The 16959-nt window shown below is 45.5% G+C and overlaps 1 protein-coding gene across 4 annotated transcripts in view; it reads right to left on the reverse strand.

Annotated features, from left to right (window-relative positions):
• phf21b (PHD finger protein 21B) overlaps positions 1–16959 on the reverse strand; it is a 91337-nt gene that overhangs the window by 4624 nt on the left and 69754 nt on the right. For 3 of the 4 annotated variants that reach the window (XM_026146625.1, XM_026146623.1, XM_026146627.1), the window contains 11 exons: positions 13503–13772; positions 5400–5492; positions 3898–4218; positions 3134–3250; positions 2984–3035; positions 2720–2796; positions 2560–2614; positions 2062–2084; positions 1541–1699; positions 1381–1447; positions 1202–1305 (listed from right to left, as the gene is read on the reverse strand). In XM_026146625.1, coding sequence (XP_026002410.1) covers positions 1202–1305; positions 1381–1447; positions 1541–1699; positions 2062–2084; positions 2560–2614; positions 2720–2796; positions 2984–3035; positions 3134–3250; positions 3898–4218; positions 5400–5492; positions 13503–13772 — 1338 coding nt within the window. The remainder of the gene's footprint in view (positions 1–1201; positions 1306–1380; positions 1448–1540; positions 1700–2061; positions 2085–2559; positions 2615–2719; positions 2797–2983; positions 3036–3133; positions 3251–3897; positions 4219–5399; positions 5493–13502; positions 13773–16959) is intronic. The other variant, XM_026146624.1, reaches the window with a different exon arrangement.

A 16959-nucleotide genomic window follows, 5' to 3' on the forward strand; every position in this document is an offset into this window, starting at 1 on the left:
AGGTGTTAAAATCAGGTATAACCAGGTGTTCAGTCCCATCTGCCTGAATGGAACGTGGGTTCTACCAGGGATGGCTACTGAGAGGCCAATGATACAATGCTTTAAAATGCCACCAGAGGGCAGTATGTAGTGTTAACAGCTGAGGTCAGTGAGCTATGAAACAGAAACGAGGCGTGCTAAACACAGTTGAACCCTTCTTCCATTCATCTGAAGGTGACAGCAGTTTAAAGTGCTTCGTTTTTTAGCTAGCTGCCTCGCCTTCATCAGCAGGCCCTTACACCCTGTTTAGCATGCCTTTTTCTGTTTCACAGCTCACTGAGCTCAGCTGTTTACTACTGCATACTGCCCTCTGGTGGTGTTTCCATGCAGTGCACTAATAAATGTGTAATGAGTCACCTTTCTGATTTAGTGCTGTTAATGATGGTGAGCTGGCCAGTGCAAGTGAAGCTTTTAGTAACTAAACTCTAAAAAGGAAAACACTTCAAAATGGAGAAACCATCTATGGAAGACAACAGGAGTGTTTTATCAGTTAAAACAGAAATCTAAATTAGGATTAATCAAGCTGTCTAAACAGGAAATGTCCACATCCTCTGGACCATACATTTCCTTAAGGCTTACTTGTTGTTCCTAGAAGTACTAGTGTTCCTAAAAGCAGAATGGGAAGCACAGCCTTCAGTTTTCGGGCTGCTCTTCTGTACTGTTCTCTACTTTTAAGATTAGGCTTCAAACTTTCCTTTTTGTTAAAGCATATAGTTAGGCCTGGATCAGGTGACCCTGAATCCTCCCTTAGTTATGCTGCAATAGGTACTGGGGGATTCCCATGATGCACTGAGTGTTTCTTCTTCATTCTATTCATAAATCTTCATAATCTATTATTATAAAGTCACTCCAGTATAAAACACCATGAGGTGGTTATTGTTGTGAATTAACACTATGTAAATAAAATTGAACTATATATAATGTGTTTTTTTAAAGTTAATTTGTGTTATTTTTCCCAAACTACAGCATCCATGTCCACATGAAAGTTTCACATTTAAGCTCTTGTAGAAATTGCAACCAAATCAGTTTTAAACCCACTGAAAGACTTATAATGTGAAGACTGCTGCTGCACCTACGAAGTTACGAAGGATCAAAAGCGCAGGAAAAGTTGGACCCAGACCTGTGACCACAGTGTGTCGCTGAACTCTGTGTGTGTTCGTACTTTGAGTGTCTTGTTGAGCTGCTTGTCTTGTTCCTCCAGGTGAGCACACTCTTTCTTCAGCTCGTTGTTCCTCCTCAGCAGCCGTCGCTTCTCCTCCTGCCTCACTGCTCACACACAAACATGTATCAGTGCACCGTCAGTACGCTCGGACAAACATGGCCGCTCACCGCGTGTCTTACCCGTCTTGTGTGTAACGTAGGACTGAACGAAGTTCTGTGGCCATGACATGTTCTCCTTATTCAGGACCTGGACAGCGAAAACAGATCGATGCTGTTAGACACACATGCTAAGCACCGAAAGCCAAAAACCTTTGAACCTGTGAGGACGGGAAGGTCGTACCTTCTTCTGGCACTTGGGGCAGTACCAGGGGCCTCTGGGTGGGGTTTTGAGCGGTGGGTGGAGGCAGGTGGGGTGAAAAGCTCGAGGACAATTGTGGCATTGCTGCAGCTCGCCGTCCTCCTTACATACGGCACAGTGGTCATCATGCTCCAAGTCCTGCTGTCAGAGCACGAAAAGCATCCATCAGTACCGGTCTCATCCACCAGGGTCTGCATTTTCTCTAACAGCCAGCAGGGGGAGCCTCCAGCCAGCTGACCCCTGAGCTCAGTGAACTCCATCTGATACTTTTGCAATAAAACATGTAGCTCATTTTGGAAATGACGTCCCATTAGAAGAGCAAGAAGCAGGGGACAGTTTAGGGCGGGGCTACCTGGGATTGACACATTGCTAGCCTATGATCTCGCAGTGTCAGTGACAGTGAAAAGAGAGACGGGCTGATGATTTAAATGAAGAACTTTAATGCACATCTGAAAACAGAAGACCTGAAACACGGGTATGACATCATGAATCACATGACCTACCTTCCAGCAGAAATCCTCAGAGTCTAGCATGTGGATTGAAGCAGAGCAGAGGTTAGTGGCAGGTTAGAGGAGAAGCCGTGCAGGCCATTCAGTTAAAACATCTCAGGTAGGTTAGTAACCGAGTCAAGATCAACCAATCAGATCACTGCAATCAATGAGCTGAGTGAATGAGTGAATGAAGGAATGAGTGAATGAGCATCAGCATGTGCTACTTCCTGCTGGCAGGTCAGAGGTCACCCTAGGGAGTCCAGTGATGTCTGAACCATGAATCGTGAGGACTTGAAGGTGAAATCGGCACATTCGGAACCAAATTTGAACAGTTCAGTTCAGGATCAGTGAAATAGCCCATGAGGTTAAAGGTCATGTTTCACTGCTTTTGCTGCTGGGTAATGAGAGATGAAACTGACTTTAAAACTGTGAGAACGTGGAGTTAAAGTGTTTGATTGTGAGCTGTGTAAACATGCTGATGCAGGCAGAGGATGGTGAGCTGTTCCTTACCTCGTGCTGACAGGAAGAGTGAGCTGCTCAGGTAATGTGACGCCAGGCGTTTACGCTGCAGGGACACGAGGGACAGAGTGAGAGCATGAACACGAGCACTACTCACATTCCTCATTTAATCTAGATTAAAGGCGATCGCAGCGTTTTTTGGCTCTCTTACCTCTGGCTCGAACAGACCGCTGTAGGCCGGGTTGGCTGTGCTTCTCCTCTTCCTTTCCTGCCTCTTCATCTGGATTTCTGTTCACAGAAACACAAACACTTTAAAAACTGCTGTTTCATCTGCTAACAGAGTGTACCTTCAGCTTTTTTTTAATGTTTTCTCTGAATTGTTCAAAATGTAATGAGGAGCAGCTGACACATAAAGTCGATCAGGTTAGTACTCGAGTAAAAGTACTTGGTTACTTCTGAGCAGCCGGAAACTCACCTTCCAGGTGCTCAGTGGTGACGAGGCCGAGGGCGACCATGAAGGCGATTTTCTGGAAAAGTGAGAGAGAGAGAGACGACGTGAGGATGAAGTTCAGTTGGATTTGACTGCTGACTGTAATGATGATGAAGATGAAGAGTAACGTCTCACCTCGGGGTCCTCGTCTTTCTTCAGGGATGTGGATTTGGGGGTGGATGGGGATTTGGGGGTGGGCGGGGCCGGGGACCCCTCGGTGCTGCTGGGCGCCTGCGGCTGGATGATAATCACCTGAAAACAAACAGGTGACGTCAGAGGAGATGTGACCTGCCCCGTGTAGATGACTTCCGGTTTCATTTATCCATCCATCCATTTTCTTCCACTTATCCGGGGCCGGGTCGCAGGGGCAGCAGCCCGAGCAGGGAAGCCCAGACCTCCCTCTCCCTAGCCACCTCCTCCAGCTTATCCGGGGGGAACACCAAGGCGTTTCCAGGCCAGCCGAGAGATATAATCTCTCCAGCGTGTCCTGGGTCTGCCTCGGGGCCTCCTCCCGGTGGGACATGCCGGAAAACCTCATCCAGGAGGTGCCCAGGGGGCATCCTTGTCCGATGCCCGAACCACCTCAACTGGCTCCTTTCGATTTCATTTAACCAGATTAAAAATCTTTAAACCAGCTTCAGTGAAGTCTGAGTTTAGCTTTAGTAATCAGACACAAACACATTGATCAACAGTAAAAACAGTTGAGTTTCAGCAGGCTCCGCCACCAGGGGGCACCAAAGAAAACTAACAAATGGCTCAATATGAAAGTTTGACTTAAAGGCTGGAAACATGTCCAAAGCTGTCCAAACCATTTCCCAGGAGGGGAATGGTTTATTATTATTATTATTATTATTATTATTATTATTATTATTAACGTGGTTTCTGTCTGTTTTTCGCACCTTGACAGCCTCGCTGACAGTAGACATCCCATTGCCGGTGGCGGGGGAGGCAGCAATGATGGCGTAGGCCACGCCAGGCCCCGCAGAGGCGTGGTGGACGGGGCTGCTAGAGTCGGGGCCCCCCGACGGGGCCGAGGTCGGTGAGGCATCGCTCTGGCCGTTGGGCTGGTGGTCGGGGCTGAAGGTGCTGTTGGCGGTGGGCAGGGTGGGGCCCTGGCTCTTGGGGCTGACCACGGCGGCGGCCCGCTGCAGGCTGAGAGGCTGCAGCTCCTGGCAGGGGCTGTGGGGAAGGCTGTCGGGGATCTGGGTCTTTGGCCTGACCTGCAGGGGGACATCAGGAGGACAGCCTTTAACAACACACACTCAACTTTTCCTGAAGCACTCGGACAAATCATTGAGACTGAGCATGACGTGTCACCCCTGATCCGAAGAATACCCGACGATGAGGAGGATGGTGAAGATGATGGTTTAAACTAGTCACACTGTGAGGCAGGAGTCAACACTGTTACACTGAGTTCAGACATTTATGAGAGGATTTTCTGATAAATGATGAAGGGACTGAAACTGTGAGCTCTGTGGTGCTGCTCTGGTTTCTGCTGCCCCCTGCTGGATGTTGCAGGTTCTTCAAGTGTGTCCAAACTTCATTTGATTTACTTCCACCTGGGAAAGACTTTCAAAATAAAATCCCATGCAAATTTATCCCATTCAAATGTTTCATTGAAAAAAGGAACCGTCCAAATAAAACTTTTATTTTCACTGATTTAGAGACACAACCCAGCTTCACAAAAAAACTCTTCCTCCTACTCTTCATCTTCTTACTCTTTTTTGTCTTCATCCAGTTAAGTAAGTAAGTAAGTAAGTTAAGTTTATTAAGCGCTTTTCGTAGACAGGTAGTCACAAAGCGCTGTACAAAAAGGTTAAAATAAACAGAAGGTTAAGTAATAAAATAGACAATATAAACAATACAAACAGTTAAAAGGGGTTGTAAAAAAACTCATCTTTTCCATCCTCCATTCCTTCCTTCTAGACGTCCACGCCTCGGAGGAAGCCGATCCACGGATTAGGCCCTGGAAACCGTTTCCTTCACTTATCTCCCTCTTTCTTTTTCCCTGGTCTTCTCCTCCTTCATCTTCTTTTTCATCTTCCTGCTCCTCTTTTCTTTTTTCTCGTAATTGTTCTTTTTCCCTCCTCGCTCCTCAGCGGTCTTGTATTTACTGTTACAGTGTGTGAAGCAGCTCACAGTGTCACTGAAGCACAAAACAAAGCGACTCTGCAGCTTTTACAAAGACAGAAGAAGAAGTGGGCGTTCTCCCGCAGATCAAACCTGAAGCTCTGCTTTAAACTCTGCACTGAGCTGCTCAGCAGAAACACTTTGATTTCATCATTCTGGTGCTTTCAGCTTGAAGCAGCTACTGTTACAGACTCAGACTGTTCTGCTGACCCTGACACATTATTGTGATGTGGAGTCAGACTAACAAGGACGACCTAGCAAGTGGTTTTACCTGAGGTAGCACAGTGGCTGCTTGTCCTGCCAGCCGGTGCAGGGAGCTGACTTGAGGCACCTTGATGGGCACAGCAGTGAGAGTTCCCAGCATCTGAAACACACAAACGCAGTTATTCAGCAGGAAGCTCCTCGAGCACCAACACAGAAAGCACAAATCAACAAACTGATCACCCGCCTGAAGCAGGATTCAAACGAGTCCGGCGTCTAAATCCATCTGCTCAGCATCATCACTGACACACAACACGGGGTCAGTCTGCCACATGAACTCTTTAATTCATATAGTCCAGTGGGCTCATTCTGCTGTGGTAACAAACACTAACCACAAGGGGAGCTGCTCCTACATCAAACCACAGCACTCCTGCATGCTGGGAAACCGTTTCATTAACCTGAACCTGAGATTATTCTGCTCAGACAAGTCAAACCGCAGCAGTGGGGCGGGCCGTAACGAGAAGCTCCGCCTTTCTGAGCTGTTGCGCGGCTGGTCTCATGAAACTCACAACTTCATTAGAAGAAATCTTCCTCAGGAAGTCGTTCAGTTTCCAGCGTCTCGTTAGTCAGCAGCGTTTTACTTCTTCCTGTTGCCAGGCAACAAATAAATAACAGACAGAAAAGCAGCCGAGTGGGTCGTCACTTCAAACTAACGAGGACTTCTCTTTGTTTAAGTAGCTGCTGCTGCTCAGAGGAGCTCAGTGGAAACTTTAAAACATCTTCCACCTGCTGGAAGAGTCGGTACAGAAGCTCAGGAGTGCCTAATTACAGTCAGATCACTGAATTCATTCAAAACACTCAAAGTTCAGTCTGTGTTTCCAAACTGTACAAAAATAAATACCAGAAATCGATTTTTACTGTTTAATGCATAAAATATTGCAGCAGTCAGTGAAATGACTCCTTTCTTCCTTCCCTTCCTCTCTGTTGGTCCTCTCCTCTCCCACCCCCCATCCCCCCTCCCTGTTGGTCGTCTCTGCTCCCTCTGTTTAATCTCCTTTTAAAGCGTGCTGCCCCGTCACAGCGCCCCCTGTCCCCCCTCTGATGTCTGCACCCTGATTGGCCAACTCCTTCTGTCAGACTAACCTATAAATGAGCCACAAGCGTCTCCTCCATGTTTCCTGGCAGCTCCCTCCCCTCCTTTCTTCTTCTATGAAAATCCCTTCGTTCCATTGTATTGAGCTGCGGCTCCATAGCGAGGAGGAGGACGAGGTTGGTTTCCATGGCAACTGCAGAGATGAAAATTCTTGCAGTGCTTTCATTTTGGTAATTGCTGCCTCTTTCCTCCAAGCCTAAGCACCCTCTCTTCAGGAGACCTTCTCCCCCTCCTCCTCGGCCCAGTGATTTCTTGTTTTTAATGAATTTTCTCTGCTTCCTTCTTTAAGTTTACACTATGACCGAGGCAGACCAAGGCTCTACAGCACATACACTATCCTCCTCCCCTAGTCTCGCAGGCCTGCTGCGATAAACCAGAGAGGAGGGGCCGGGGTCACATTCAGACGAGGATACTGTGTTTGTGGCATCTACGAGAAGAACTGAAAACAGAAAAATAAAGCCAAACTCCTCTTCCGTCCAATCAGCTTTGATTTCATTAAACCGGATCTGTTTCTGGACCCTGCTGCAGCGGCTCGGTATGACACACGGATCAGAATAATTCTCCTGTCTCTGACCCACGGCTGCTCCTTTAGCTCCTCCCAATTCCTTCTGATTGGCTGTCCTTGTAAAGAAAAGGCTTAAGAAGCAGGTGGGTGGGGTTACTGTTCATACTCTGACTTCATTATTAGGAAGATGTTCAATGCAAACATCCATCTGGAACACTTGATATAAGGGGAAGACTGAAATATGAAACCACAACATGTGAAAGTCAACAAAGGAAGAGTTTTGTGTTTATTGAACTATTCTGGCTGTAATTAAAATAAATTAAAGATTGTTCATCAGTAGCTGATCCAGGAGCAGCTGTTTTACAAAGTACAGCTTCAATTCTCAAACTGTGGTGGTGACATAAAAATTAAAGCTCTGTGTTCACAGATCAGCTCAGAAGTTTCTCTGACTTTTCTGCGTCACATCCACTTTTGATGGGTAAACGCTGTAAACAGTGAGCAGTGTTGGAGTCTCAACAGGTCAAAGGACGGTTTATGGCCTGAGGCGGGCGAGCCTTGGAGGTTATGAACTTTGGTTTTTCATGACGACAGCAGCAGCGGCAGCAGGAAGAGGAGGAGGAGGAGGCGCACACACAGCAGAGACGACACATTTCAGAATCGGTTTGCAGCATCAGCAGCTTCAGCTGCACTCAGTGTTTCTACAAAAAACAGGGGGACTCTGTCCACCGGGGGCGCTGTTTCACAATCTGACTCAGCAGGAAAACAGAAAGCTGGAAATAAGAAGAGAATCTTTCTCATTTGAACCTGAAATCCTGAGTTTGACCTCTGTGACCTCTGTGACTTCTCTGTGAGCATGTTAGTGCAGCTCAGTGTTTATAACAACATAATTCAGACAGTCTTTGGTCACTGGCCTGAACCCTGCTAACCTCGGGGTATGGCCCGGCTGTGCATGTAAAATATTTGATTATTTATTCATACATGTACTGAATATGATGCTGTAGTTTAATTAAATGTGTTTTATGGTACAGGGGCACAGGTTTGCTTATTTATGAAACAGTAAACATTAAAAACTGGTACACATACAAAATAGTACACAAATGTTCCTTTCAAAAGGTTTTTAAACAATCAAATGTGATTTTTATGTTAAAAACATCTTTTTAAAATTGAACATTGATCAGGAAATATTATAATTCTGGTTCCGTCTGTGCTTCATACCGACTTCATTCACGCTCTCAGCGGTGAAACTTGAACACTGATGATGATGAAGACGCAGCAGACACTCGTTTCTGAAACCTGCACAAAACAAACGTGCTGACCGAAAGTAAAACTTCCTCCTCCTGCCCTTGAGTCTGTGATTGGTGCTGATTAAAGTGAACGTGCAGCGCAGCATGCTTGTTAAATACCTCCAATTATTAAAAATCAAATTAAAGCTGCCTTCAAACTTTATCACGAATCACAGAATTCATCGACTGGACCAAAACTGATCCATCATCAGAGTAGAATTAACCATTTCTATCTCAGCAAACACAAAAATTCCAAAATATGAGAAAATGATTCCAACCCGGGAGGACTCACAGCAGGGCGACGATCCCCACCTCTAAATGTAGGTAAAAGGAGAGCTTTCATCTACTCCAACATGCTCTGATCACACCTCCACCCCACATGCCGAGACGACCCTTTAAAGTTTAGCCAGAATGCACTTGGTGAAGAAAACAGATCAGACATCAGAGTAGCGACGCAGATTTCAGACCCTGATCGATCGTCACTCTGACACTTAAAACTGATCTGACTGCAGTTTGTAATGAAGATAAACGAGCTGATGCTCATGCAGATGTCTGCGGGACTTATGAAGCTGTGAGGATCAAACAAGCTGATGATCAAAAAGGTCGATTGTTGCACGGCTTCATGATCTATACTGAGGTTTTAGCTGTAAGGAGGTCAATGAATAAAAAGGATCCATGTTTCCTCACGGACGCTCCTGTCAGGTTAACACTAATGCTGTTCCTGTGGTCGTCATGGTTACTGAAGTCACAGATGTTCATGGAAATGTTTAGAAGTCCTTGTTTAGCCCCAAATCCTGAGAAATGACTGAGCAGATCTGAGCCAGAGAGACTGAAGTATCACTCTGTGTTTCTGTGCTTCAGTCTGAGGCGCTCTCACTGAAGAGCTCTTTATGAATAAATCTATTTCAGCCTGTTTGGTCTGTGTCTATGACCTCGCACTTCTCCCTAGACACACACTTACATATCTCAAAGTAAATGATGGGCTGCAGATGAAACCCCGGTTTTGGGGTCTGGGAGGTGAAGCCTGAATCCTGAGTTCCTGTGACTGAACCGAGCCCAGCTAAATCAGCAGCAGATACAGCATGCGTGTTTGTCCTCTGCCTTCTCTTCTCTTCCAGCTGACAAATGAAATAATGATTAATGCGACCGTCGCTCTCTGCGGACCCTCTGTGCTCGTGCAGACCACTTGAAGGGGCCGTCTACCTTCCTCTGGCTTTGACGAGCCTTGGAGGCGGACGGCACCGATGACCTTGGCTGCTGTTTTTAAGAGGATAAAGATGTCTTTGGAAGGCGGCGAGAAGGAGAGTCATGAAAGAGAGAGGCAGGATTGGCGTTAAAGTGGACGACTTTCAAACAGATTTGGCCTCCTCGCAGCCTCTCTGTACCTCCGCTTCAGCTAACATGCGCTGAGCTCAGCTCCAATCAGTAGCCAGGGTTCACAGCTGACTGAAACCAGCCCCAATTATCTCCAGCTCACGTAAAACTGCTGCTTTCTCACCGGCTTCATAACAAATCTGAATAAAATCCGACATTTTATGATTTCTATTTTGAATCCCTTCCTCTGAGGCAGCACTCGCTCATGCTGAATGTTTCTGATGTCATCTTCAGATAAACTCTGGCCCAGTGCTGAAGATGCAGATTTCTCCATTCTGTTTCGGCGCCGGCTGAAACGCTGTTTTAAATGCTTTTTTACAACCAGATTTCAGACATTCAGGGAGATGTTGATGATGTTGTTTGAGACTAGTTTAAAATCAGTTTCTGTTCAGGATGGTGTTTGGGTGTTTAGGGTAGTTTTAGGGCTGGATAAAGAGGCATTTAGCAAAGCTTTTCAACAATTTCTACTTTAAACATTGTTCAGGATGTTGATGTTGGTTTTTAAATGGGTTCAGACAAATTCAAAAGGTCAAATATTGTTGAGTTGTTTAAGATGGTTTGGGCATCGTTATGATGCACTTTTATATTTTGAACTTCTTTATTTGTTCTTAAGGATTTACAGCTGAGAAACTCCAGTACATGGAACACATGGCTGTAACACATTTACTTTAACTGTCTGGAGTTTTTAGGTTAGATTTTGCTTTGTTGAGTGAGCATTTAGTTTTCTTATTTGGGAGAAGCCAAATCACCAGCCTTCAAATAAAGATGATGGAAAAAGGTCCTCACCTCAAAGTGTTTGAAAAGCTTGAAATGATTAAAACAAATTCAAAAACTCGGAGCAAAACTTTCTACCAAATGCCCCAAACTGTTCGAGTCGTGTGTGAAAGACCGAGGCCTCACCTGCTTGGCAGAGATAATGAACCCCACCAGCAGGAGGGGGACGTCTGAACACAGTCTGATTTAAATTTGTAAAGCGGGTCACGGCGGCACCTCGGCATCCCCGTCTCTCTGCACAGAGAAACTGTGTGTGTGTGTGTAGCGGCACTCAGAGTTCACTGAAGTGCTGAAACAATGCAGCTGTAATGTGTGCACTCATGCAGAGCAGCAGTCCCATTACAACTCATTATTGATCTGCAAATTAGCGGCCAGGTGGTCGGAGTGACCTGCCTCCCCCCCCCCTCCTCATCTCAGTTCACACATGAGCCACCGACTCTCAATTGATGGAGGCAAGAAAAGCGTCGGGGAGAGTGAGGGTTTATTTTTTCTTTTATGGCAGCTGGGTGAGGAGCGCTGGCTTCGGCTGAACAATGCAGCCATAAAGAGCTGAGAGAGTCCTGCTGCCCAAAGCATTCACCTCCACCACCTGACAGAGGAGGAGGAGGAGAGCCAGTCTGGGTTTGTCCAAAGTGACACGATGATGAAAAGCAGCTGCCTTATCGCACCAAACGTTCGACCTGCTTTGCATCCCAAGTAGAGGCAACGGCAGCTGAGCAGCTGATCGTCCACCTGTAAGAAGCCTCAAACTGACAGAAGACAGGAAGCACAAGGCCAAGGCCACAAGCTTCACAAAAAGCCTCTAAGTGCAGGCTGAGTAAACCTAATTCCATCAGCTTGCCAGGAACCTGCTTATCATCAGGGTCAGATTCACTTCATATAAAATTTAGACCTGAAATGCAAACCCACCCTGACCGGTCCCCTGGTGATGTGTGAAGAACAGTCAACACCATCGAGTGTCCAGTTATGTAGCCTGAATGTCGTGGGACTGTCAATTGTCACGTGTTCATTTTCTGGTCCGTGTTAAACAAATGGTAAAATGGCCTGCATTTATATAGCGCTTTTCTAGTCCATAGGACCCCAAAGCGCTTTACACTACATTCAGTCATCCACCCATTCACACACACTTTCACACACTGGCGATAGCAAGCTACTTTGTAGCCACAGCTGCCCTGGGGCGCACTGACTGAGTTTTATGATTATCAGTGCAACCCTGATGGAAGCTCAGACTCTCACTGCACCGCATGTAGATGCATGTATATTAAACAGTACATTATTTTAAACCTGTTTATGATGATGTTCTAAGTTGAGACATATTTTGGAAAGGGTTTGGGACATTGCTTCTGACATTTTGAGGCCTGATTTAAGACTCGTTTTGGACCATAGTTTGGGCTAGTTATAGTTTAATTCTAATGTTAGAAAGGCTTTGAACGTCGTCCAGGACATCATTTCCATTTAAGTCAAAATCCCTTTAGGGGCATTGATTCTTGCATTTTTAGGTGTTGATTTGGGTCTTCTTTAGAAAGCTTTGGACCTTGTTCATCATGGTGTTTAGGACTAGTTTCAGATGCAGAGCTTCCTCATGTTATTTCCTGTCAGACTGTGCAGCCTCTCTGTATGAGCCAGTCTCACATTAGCAGACGTGTTGCGTGTCATATGAGGTGTGCTGATGTGCAGGACAGACAGAGGAAGCATAAAGCCAGAGCCCAAGGGCCCCGAGGCTCGGCCCTCCTCCCTCTATGGTGCCGTGCAATTACAGTAATAGTGTGGAGGCTGCCGGTGTTGAGCGTGAAGCTCGGTTCCCGACTGTGTGCTGATGGAGGTGATGGTGCTGAATACAAAGTGTGGAAGAGGTGAGGTGCTGCGGCCTGAATCCTAACAGCTCAGAGGAGGAGGAGGAACAGTGGAAAACAGTCCCTGAGTTCAAACCATGAGTTCTCCTCCGTGCTGCACATTGTGTTCAGAATCACAACAACAATCAGCTGCTGCTTTAGCGGCGAGCTGCGGCACTCACGCCATCAGACTCTATGACAGGAAACTGACCGACTTGAAAAAACAAGGCTGGCTCTGCTACATTCAGACTCAGTTTTCTGACCACACATACATGAGCTTTTGATGTGTTTTTCTCAGAGTTGAAGCTTTTAAAAAAATTGAGATTTCTTTGACGAAATAAGTAAAATGACACTTTAACAGGAAGTGTTGTGCTTGATGAATTTGTGGTTTTCAGGTCTTTGTCTGACTCTGAGCATTCACACGCTGAGCTGCATTCAAACACAATCATTCAGGATGTTAGAGCAGCTGGCACAAAATGTCAAGTTTTTGCAATTTCTTTCTTCTTCCAAGGTTTCTGAGCAGTGACTCAACACAGAAGCTTCTGGATGCTCGACAAGGTGACGGCTGTAAAGAAAACACATTTACTCCCTAAACCAGCGACTTTAAAGACCAACGCGTAACGTTAAAGCATCTTTAAATCTGTAAACTCTAAACCAGTTTGATGTTCAGAGGGAAAATGTTTTTATAACTTCAGACTAAAGACTGTAAAGAATAAAATACCTCTGAAAGGATCCAAAAAGCAGATGTTCTGTGAAGCTCCACAGATTCATCCGCTGTTGATATCCTTCATTATAGTTTCCAGGAAATAGGCAGACTAATACCAGGAACCAGGAACAAATGTTCTACATTTACTGTGGTAAATAAAGGACAAGCTAATCGTAGCACTGCGGACAGTACGAAAACATCTTCAGTGCCTGTGCTGCTGTCAGACGGCTCCATCCAAACCCACCAGACTCCATTCACAAAAACCCAAATTCTACCCATAGGAAACAAAGCTGCCTGCATCGGGTGCAGGTCTGTGTTACTGTGTGAAACCTATTAACTCATCGCTCACCTGGAAAACAGGTGAATCCACAATAACGTGTTTGAGACTCAATCTCCGGATGTGTGATGTAGTAATCCATCACATGAAATAAACTACTTTCTGTGTGAAAAAGTAAAGTAGTTTCTTTTTGGACACCTGTTCACCTTAATGACTGGAACAGAAACAGCTGGAACAGCTGCTCGCTGTGACCTCAGCAGGGACGTTACCTGGGAGGGGGGCAGCTCTCCGGCTCTCCTGCTGCTGCTGCTGAACGGGTGGACTCCAGTGGCCACGGCCCTGCCGCCCGTCTGAAGGTTGATGGGGGACGTCTGCAGTGGCTCCGAGCTCGCCACCGCCTTCTGTCCGTTAATGTGTGCGGTTACCATGGAAACGGGAGCCTTGGCCGGCACCACGGAGATGGCGATGCCCTGACTGGGAGGCTTGATGAGCGACAGCGGCTTAGTCGTCCCAACAGGACAGCTTCTGACCGCCAGCTTCTGCAGAGAGACAGGAGAGAGACAGACAGGTGAGACAGACAGATAACAGCAAGGGAGGGAGAGTGAGACGGAGATGCTTCTGTCTGTGTGTGAGGGCCTCAGTCTGTCTGTACTTTGAGTAAACCTCACACTCCTCCTGAAACTACATTTCCCTGCTGTATGAAGATGCTGCAAACAAAGCCGTGGCTGAGATTAAAAAGCTGTGTGCAGAGCGTCCTCCTGCCTTTACACCAATCAGGACACAGTCTGAAACACCTCCAAGCTCGCAGTCATGATACACAGTATCTGTATACACTGTGGATGTAGTGTATATGTTTACTTTTTAATTGACGTTTCATTTTAGTTTCAAGAATTAAATGTTAACATTTTAATTAACATTTAAAACCATTTACTTTACATTTTATTTTGGTAAAATACAAAAAGGTAAGCTTTGTAATACTAATTTTTTATTTCTTTTGTTAAATTCACTATTGTGATTTCAATAATTTATTCTATATTTTACTATTCTGTGTATTTTTCCATTCGCTTCATAATTTCTTCTTTGCATTGTTCTTCATTCTTGTTTATTTACTTATTTATTTTTGTATTTACTTTGCTAAAGTTTTAGGGTTTTTTATGTAGTTATTTTAAAAACCTAAAAACTTTACATTTTATTATATTTTCAAGAATGAACTCATCTTCTACTATAAAAGTGTTTAGGTTGCACTTTCTACATTCGTTTGTTTTTTACTTGGTATTTTGATATTTTAAGTATATTTTTAATATTTAATCTGAATGTTGTGTGTTTGTTAGGTTTTGTTAGGGTTTACTTTGTGTTCAAAGTAAGTATTTAGTGTACAAGCAGACTGACTGCTGTATAAATGCTGGTCATGCTCTCCGTGATCCTTTACATCTATCCTGCCTGTTAACAATGTAGCAGCAGGTGAACAGGTGACCTCTTCTAGCCTGAATCCTTGAGCAGATGTCTCCCCTCGACACAAACAGATTGAAAGTGTTCACACTGGCATTGACCTGAATCTGAAGCAGCTCACGATGACTTCGACTCGCACTCTGATGTTAAACTGGAAACACTCAGCATCCTCGTCCACATGAATACACATTTATGCCCCTCCCCCACCTCAGCGTGTACCACAGAAACATTTCCCCCGGCAGATCGGAGTAATCTCCCTTTTCCCTTCGTTTCACCCTCACACTCCTGAAGAAGAGCTCTCTAAATGTTTTATATTCCACTCACTGCTGCCCCTCTCATCCCGCCGCTGCTTCTTTCAAGCGTTTCTATAGACTACAGTGGGTGGGGCGGGGCAGGGTGTGTGTGGGGGGGCCGAGCCCAGCTGCTAATCACAAAGACTTTCAAAGTTTGGGTTTTATTAGGAAATGGCAGCAGCAACGACTGTCCATATGAGTTCATGTCAGCCGTGGTTACGATGTCACCTGAACAGAACCCAGTCAAATGAAACCTGTTGGCTGTTTGGGACGTGAAGCTTCTGGAACAACAGGAAAATCCTTTCTAGCTCAGAGTGGAGGCCTCCATGACTCTCGGTGCTCCCCCTGCATTTATTCACATGTTATTTATCAGCCCTCTCCACCATGATCGCAGTGAGGCCATTGTTTCAGGGGATCAATGTAATCCACAGGCAGCCCGGGCAGCAGCCTGCTACGGGGCCCGGGGACCGCCACTCGCCATTCAGGGTTTGTTTGAGCCGGGGCGCCTCTGATTGTCTCAAAGGTCACTCATTTAAAGGCTCTCCAGGCTGCAGAGCACAGCCTCGTCCCTCCTGCAGGGAGCTGAGGAGAAAGTGAATGAGGGGAGGAAGAAGAGAACGTGAGAGCAGCAGGGATCGCAGAGAGCCACGATTACGGTGCTCCGAGAGCGTTTCAGAGCCACCGGAGATCAGACTGAAGACAAACAATGCTGCCGCCGAGAACGTCAAGATTCATCAGCACTTCAGTCAAAGACCTGCTACGAGAAAAGAAACAACACAGGACGATAAAAAAGCCTCAACCACCTGCAGAAAGCAAAGCCTGACGAGGAAACACCTCAGATCACACTGAGCTTCTGACAGAGCAGAGAACGGCATTACTACCTGCAGTTCCTCTGACGTCCAGCAGAGGCAGCAGTGAGTCAGTCCCCATAGACTACCATGTTTAACTAAAACAGCAGAAATAAACATGTTTACAGGCTGATACAGAAACGTAACAAACACGTATACATGTTTGTTCATCACATCTGTTTGGCCGCATTAGCTCCACCCTCGTCTCCAAATATGGTCACCTATGAAAAAAACTCAACATGGCAGCAGCCAAAATGATCCAAAACTACCCAACAGATGACGTCCATGTTTAATATCCAACTCACTAAAAATGTTCTTCAGTCTTACTTTAGTACCAGCCCACAAGTTATAGGGATTTTTGACAACTTTAGAAACATTTACCCTCCCTCCAATAAGTCTAAATTAAATTACCATTAAAACCCCAAATTTAGGTTGAAATTAATTTTAGATTTTCTTTGTTAGAAATTTAAGACAATCTGTGGTCCTCACAGAGTGCTGACATATTTCCACAGCCCACAGCTACACTTAAACGTAAATCGTAAATCCTTTTTATCAGCTGATGGAATGTATTCAGAGTCTTTGAGGATCCTGCAAAAACCTTTAAACCACCCTTAAGTGTCATTAAATGACCTTCCAGGTTCTTCAAACAGGCGAGGATTTATCTTCCAGAAAAAGGACACTCAGACTTGAATGTAATGACGTGTTGCTCGACAGCTGATATCCATCTGACTCTCAGGTGTAAAGGATTTCCCAAAATGTCAGATAATGGCAGCGTGTGCTGAACCTGACCTCGGCTGCTTTAAAGCTGTGGATAAAATCAAACGGAGCTCCTGCAGCGTCGCTCTGAAAAATGTTTTCAGTGCTTCGCTTTTCTTCGGTTTTTACCAACAGTTAGGCACAAGTATCTCTAAATGAAGGATTGATTGCACATGTTACTATCAGGAGGCTTCACTAATGCATGCAGGGTGTGAAAGAAAACACCATCTCGCATAGAGAGTGCCTCTTTCTATGGTGTAACATTGAGCAGAGTCACCGGTCGAAAGGTGACGATTTAAGGATTCAGTTCCCTGGTTTTATACTGTTAAGCACCAGGATGGCCTTTTGAGTGCTGTCTAACTCCTCTGAGATATGTCTGC

The sequence above is a fragment of the Astatotilapia calliptera genome, chromosome 17 (assembly GCF_900246225.1).
Source record: "Astatotilapia calliptera chromosome 17, fAstCal1.2, whole genome shotgun sequence".
NCBI lineage: Eukaryota > Metazoa > Chordata > Actinopteri > Cichliformes > Cichlidae > Astatotilapia > Astatotilapia calliptera.